This window comes from Phallusia mammillata, chromosome 2 (assembly GCF_965637545.1).
Source record: "Phallusia mammillata chromosome 2, kaPhaMamm4.hap1.1, whole genome shotgun sequence".
Lineage (NCBI taxonomy): Eukaryota > Metazoa > Chordata > Ascidiacea > Phlebobranchia > Ascidiidae > Phallusia > Phallusia mammillata.
In genome coordinates, this window is record NC_137253.1 from 18,847,738 (window position 1) to 18,854,507 (window position 6,770).

Below are 6,770 nucleotides of genomic sequence, written 5' to 3' on the forward strand. Positions count from 1 at the left end.
ACAGACATTTCGAGCCACGAGCTCCAACTATTCACAAGTCTACAAACACACATTTCGAGCCACGAGCTCCTACTATTTACAAGCCTACAAAATTATGAGCCACGAGCGAACGATACTTTCTCTCGAGTGGGTACCAACGTGCAACAATTGGCACCAACTTAATTATTTGCAATCGTCATATCCATGACCAGTTTTGCAGTGCTATTAACCACCTTTTTTACCTGCCACGTCATCACACACGTGACAGTACAAAAACAGATGAACTCAGACGTCAAACAACAACAAGATCAACAGGAAGCAATTCGACGACAATCAGCTATCTGAGCTTTTCACACGGCGTTAACATTTCAGTCAGCCCTTTACTCGTAAATAGATTAACGCCAACATTACCCTTGTTCACATATAATCTTACTTCACTTCATACATTGTTCCTGTTAAAATTAGCTTCCAAAGTTATAGGAAAGAGTCAATATATATCTTATTGCATGTCACTAACTTTTAACATCAAACAATTAAATTATTTTGCATGTTGTTAGTGAACCTTTTCGCCATTGTTAGTCAAGTGCAGAATTTTCCATATTGTCTCGCTACCCAAAATATGTATATATTGTATCATACTTATTGAACGCAGTGTTAAGGTAAACTTCGTGGTTAAGGCAATAGCGCAACTTACATTTTAGTATATTGTTATATTTACGTGGTATATATATATATATACGAAAAAAAAAGTAATGGTATCCCTGTTTTTAACCATTTTTGCTCGTCTATATTTGTCGACATATTCACTGTTATATTCATTGCATTTTCGTTCATGCTACCATATCTACTACAAGAATTGCAGAGTCAATACTCATATTTGACAAGAATTTATGACATTATTTATCATTGCAACGCAAAGTATTGTTTCATTCCATCGTCACCCAGCGTTTTTAGTATGTTTTTTTGTCGCTGTAAAGTGTCGCACGCAAATTTTGTAGGATTTCGAAATGTGTTTTTCATTCAAACACATTTAACACCCTTTTGGTGGGGGAGCTTTTGTAGCGGTCATGATATTAATGTGCACAAAGTTTATGTTTAACGTTAGCATGTTGTTTGCAATAATGTTGCACAGCATGTAGGGGAAGTGTTTAACCTCTTTTTAACTGGATGCTAGTGTTGGTATTTCCGTTCTCATGCAAGTCATAAGATATTTTGAGTCATTTTGTTATTCTAGAATGTTCTGCACAAACAGGTGTTTGTTCATCATTACGCATACTTCCTCTTGTTTATACTGTCGTTTCCGTTTCAAGTTTAAAGTAGAACACAGCCGCTCGTACTTGAGAAGAAGCATAGCAGCTCGGTTCGAGGGCGCTATGACTTTATAAATTGCACCTTTGCCCTAAAATGAATTCTATAACTTAAAGGAAAAAAGGTTTCACGCAATAGCCAATATTTTGCTCTACTATATATATAGCTTATTTTCGACTTTGTCGCCGGGGAATTCTGGGTCTATTCTTAGACTATTTTTATTCATCTGGTAGTCTATTTTCTTCTATTTTTATCCCCATGTGGATGTGTAGCTGATTTGGACGTTCGCCTTTAACCTTATTCAAGAATACAAAGAAAGAAGAGACATATGTGTGGCTGTTAATCAGTCAGCTGTTATTGAGATGCAAAGATCAGACTCTCCAAATAATTTCCAATGAACATCATAGTTTACATTGTAGCCACCTTTAACAAGTCGCCATCGAGGCAGGCGTGCCTACAAGTGTAACATATTTAATCTGCAAACGTGTAAGAAAGCCACTTTTCTTTAGTTTTTATTGGAACAGATACGAGTCCCTTGACCTTTCGCTGATTCGAGCTGGTTGGCAGTTTCTTTTTTCTTTTGAGTGACGAACGGTAAATGATGTCTATCATGTTTATTTTCTTTTTGAAGGGGCGAATTGATCGTAAAACTGAATTTTCAATGCTGGATGAAACACCAAGCGACGAATTTTTAACACACCGAAAAATAGAAAAATACACACGCCGCTCGAATGACGCTTGCAAATGACGTAAACGTTGATGAACATGGTTAAGCAAAACACGATTTGTCCGGTGCGGACATTTAGGCAACTTTTAACTTGAAGTATAAATTTCAATAGTACATTACTCAAGTCACTATTGTTCCATGCGAGACAAAATCACTTCAGCCTGATTTTATATTGTTTTTAATGTCAGTAATAATATATTCATTTTTAAGCAAAAAGGTGGAATTTGTAGTAGTTACTGAAGCTAACCAATTAGTTACAATTGAATTTGTACAGCAGGTTGGTAAAATGTGACGACGAATTACTGTTGTCCATCCAATTTTCTATCGCATTTTTATTTTGACATTAATGTTCACCATACGCGTCTTCAGTGTCCCAGAAACTACATATGTCTTCGTATGGTTCATTTAACAGTGAATCCCCGGCTGCTTGCAGATGAAGAGCTGTGTACAGTTGTTTGGCTGGGGGTTGGTTAAAACTGGGCCAAGCAGTTGGTGTCACAACTGCTCGTGATGAACGAAAGCTCTGAATTTAAATGTTGCTTTCAAATAACACACGCATGTCAACAGGCAATCAGAACAAATTTTTAAAATGGAATGTAAAGCCAGCAAAAAATCGAGAAACAAAAAATTTCGTTTTTAAATCTTTCGTTTACAATGGAACTTTTAGCAAACTTCTGTTCTACTTACCCTTATTGTACCTCCACCCGAACCGTTCGGGTTTCCGTATCTGGCAAAGTTAGTCCAATACCACATTAAACGGTTCGAAAATGTTTTTTCGTCTGCAGTGAAAGTGTAAGTTGTTAGTTCCTCAACATTGAAAATATATGCAAGTTCGGCAGCATGACACACACGATCAAAACACAATGGTTCCTCCCATAGCTCCTGCAAAAACGATAACAGTCCAAAGTGTATGCAGTCTATGACAACACTAATATATGCAAGGAGACTCTATCGTCTCATTGTTTGAACTCGCTGCAGCGAAATTTTGGCTGGTCGAATATGCCGTAATGGCGATGTGTCGGTAAAACCGAACTTTTATATTGAAATTAATGCCTATGCTTTTAATATCGCCAGGTTAAAAGACCATAAAGTAAGCAAGTGTTGTATGTAGAAAAGCCTAGCATGCCTAACACGTTATCTGCAAAATAATAGGTGTTTTATTCCGCCTATACGTATTACAAAAGTCGTTTTGGAGTGTAATAAATGAGTTCACCTGCTTTAACAACCGACGGTTTGGTTAAAGCGGGGATTTTAAGTTCCGCCCGATACGATCGAAATTATTCAGTCCTATGACCAAATATACGGTTTGGATCCGAACCTTTTTGGGGAGGCACGGTGCATTTGTTTCAACCTGCGTAACTGATGTTAGAAAACCAGAAAGTGCACCACCTTTGGCCCTTTTTTGAAATATTGTTAAAACCGTTTTTATACTTACGTAAAACGACCAGGTTTGATTAAATATGTACCACCACTGATCAATTCCATCTGACGAGTTGGCTGCATTTCTTTGGGGACAAACAAACAATGCATCGGTCGCTAATTTGTTTAGCATTTCACAGTTATCACAGCCATCAACTCTTCCATTGCACTGAAACAAATTTCGGTTTCTTCCATCGTGTAAATGAGCAAATACACACTCTACTGTGCACAGTCACTTTATTTTAAGTGTGAAGAAACTTTGTTGAAAAAGTCGTTTTCCAAAGCGGATAGCAGTTAAGTTGAACCCAACGGCTATAAAGCTCCATTTCACTCACTGTAGGTGGATATTGTTCTAAAACACGTTGGGCTAAACCTCTTTTGAAAACTGCTCGTAAAATAATCTCATATGCAGTATCATTAACGGGCCGTGGAAATGCTTCAGCGACAAAAATCATTCCTTCGTCTACAGTTGCACCTAACAACATGGGCTTTTTTTGCTCTTCTCCCTAAAAAGACGTTGTTTTTCAGGACGTTTTACAAAATTCACACGTTGTGTCTGCAAAACGTACCCGCATAAACATTCTGATTGGAAGATCTGGAAGTAGTTCACCGTCAATCACAGGAGCCCACGGTTGAAATAGCAGCATTATTTTCATTGGATCAGTCACCTCTAACGCTGTTTTGTTAAAAGCCGTCTCTAACTCTCGCAATGTTCTGCAAATGAAACAATATTTTGTACACTGTTGCCATGGTGTAATCTATTTAGTAACACTTAAAACAACAAACTTTACAGGAATTTAAAAGTTGCAAACTCACTTGGACCGTAAGCAGACCATGTCATTTCTTGGACAGTTACATGCCTCTGCGAAACGTCCGCCGAATTCTTGTGCATCTGGTAAATCGCGAAACGGCAAACCGAATGGATTACTTTGCATAATAGCTTGATGAAATAGACGGTCGCTATATTTTGAGGTCAAATGGACTCCAACCGATTCAGCTCCCGCACTTTGTCCAAATAGTGTCACCTGACATTTGAATTTATGGCAAAATTTACCAACATTGCATCGATAACCTTAGATTCCCTTACTTCAATTTTGTTACCTGTGAGGGATTGCCACCAAAGTTTTCAATATTCCTTTGAACCCATTCCATAGTTTTTATTTGATCCCAAATTCCGAAATTTCCCTTTCCATCGTCAGTGGAACTGTTTCCTTGCACTAAAAAACCCAAATGGGCGACCCTGCAAACCGGAAAATTATCTTTCAAACCAAAAAATGAAGTTTAACAGCAGGAGGAACATCCGCGTTTTAATCAATTTGATTTGCGTAAAACCGCACCACGTTATAAATGGTTGGTAAGGAAAAAAGTGGCTTCTTTTCGTGCAAAATCGGAAAGAGATAGGCCTATAATACGTTAACATGGAAGATTTTTGACTACATTTATAAATTGCTTAGGGATTGAAAAATTTGATTTCAAATATTGAAAGAAGTTATCCACTTTCATGCTGCTTTAATACGTGACAATACTATTTTGAGCAAGAACGAAATGAAAATGCTTCAAAGTTTTAAACATAACTAACTAATCTTACCGGTAATTGGTAGTAACAACTATGACATCACCCAAACTTGCCATTTTTCTGCCATCATACAAAACACATGAACCTGCCCCATTGAGGAAATTTCCCCCATAAAACCAAATCATCACTGGCAGTTTTTCATGGCTTCCGCCATTTAAATATTGAGTGGCAACTGTATAATGTTCATGATCAAGGATTGAGTTTGATTTTGCCTTTGTTAGCAGCTTGTCTGGAATCCACACGTTAAGATACAAACAATCTTCGTCGGTCTGCAAGTATCAACCGTATTGATAATTTGGCAACAGGGCTTATGGCGAATATTTGAATAAGGGGGGTAAAAATGTCCAGGTCAAATTGTCACATTTTTCGAAACTGTGCAGATGCCAAAATGTGCAGGCCATGTTTTACAGGTGCCCTAATTGCACCAAAGGCAATTTTTCTGTCTCTTTCACACCAAGGATCTCATTTGCATAGATGTTGCAAACACCCCTGTATTTTTAATTTTTAATGGTGTCTGTCGTATCTAGTAACATATATAGCCTACATTTTTTGCAAAAATGTCATACAGAATGGCCACTGCTTTTTAGCTTTTTCAGAAAATTTATTACCTTATTTTACATTTTGTTTCGGGCTCCCCCCCCCCCCCCCCCCCCCCCCCCCCTCTTTTTACCGTTTTCTTTGTTTTTGAGTGCTTCAGTGTTTTACATTTTGACCTGCACATTTTCGAAAAATGTGCGCACATTTACGCTTGCACATTTTCGCGCACGCTCACATTCCTGTCTTGTGCAAAAACGCTCACATTCCTGTCTCGAATTTCGGGGACAAAAATTAACCTTCTCTTGAAACACCTTCAAGAAACCACAGGTAAGACTCGGACTAACACATGATGAGTTTCGGCAAAAGAAGATTTTTGAGGAAATGCGTTTACGGTCTGTCCAAAAATAACTCTTTTGTTTGTTGCAACCCATGCGAGATGAGGCACGACTTGTGGGACTGTCAGAATTATAAATCATAATCATTGTCGCATTTATAATAATCTGTCGAACTGATTGCTGCAAATATGACTAACTCTCACCGCGTGCGGACATGAATACTCAGAAGCAGGTTGGTCACATAACTGAGGACAGCCCGGTCTTTTGAACGTTGCGTCCCAATAGGGCTTTGGAAATGGCACTGGGTCCCGTGGATTCCGCCAGCGATATTCATTAACGGGAGGCTGACTAAATGGTATTCCCCAAAATATTCCGGCCTCCTTCGACTTTATTCCTAACACTGGACCTTCGTTGACTGTCAAAATATAATAATATTACGCTGACTCGACGCATTTCACGTTGATCTGAAAATCGAAGGGTCAGCACCTGTTACTAGGATATCCGTGCTTCCCTGGTCTTGGGGCAAAATTAGCACAATAGGTAGGACGATAGCCAAAGTTACTATCAAGCCTAGTCCCGCAATAACCACGATTGTTGTTGCTTTCATTGTTTTGTTATTTTTAAGTCTTTTTAGTTTTACAGAAATAACCAACGACTCAACCTTGTTGGCTGCAAATAGTTTCGCTAGTCACAAGTGGGTTTGTCTGTACACGCATAGTGTTTGCTTTATGTCGACAAACAGTGTTACGATGTAAAAGATGCAATCAGAATATCAAAGTACTAAATTATAAATTACAACAAATTGGGATAAATGGCAATTTGCTTCCTCTACTAAAATCGTACTTAACTGGTCGTGTACAACAAGTTCGCCTGAACAACAACCTTTCAA

The 6,770-nt window shown here is 38.3% G+C and overlaps 1 protein-coding gene across 1 annotated transcript; it reads right to left on the minus strand.

The window, feature by feature from the left end:
* Positions 1-1,905: 1,905 nt before the first annotated feature.
* LOC145212483 (crystal protein-like) lies at positions 1,906-6,309 on the minus strand (the record flags this gene model as incomplete). The annotated part of the gene is made up of 9 exons (XM_080080613.1): positions 1,906-2,537; positions 2,702-2,896; positions 3,450-3,602; positions 3,769-3,939; positions 4,003-4,147; positions 4,250-4,458; positions 4,535-4,673; positions 5,022-5,278; positions 6,085-6,309. Coding segments are annotated over 9 exons (1,674 nt in total), but the record flags the coding sequence as incomplete, so codon positions are not given.
* Between the last annotated feature and the right edge of the window lie 461 nt (positions 6,310-6,770).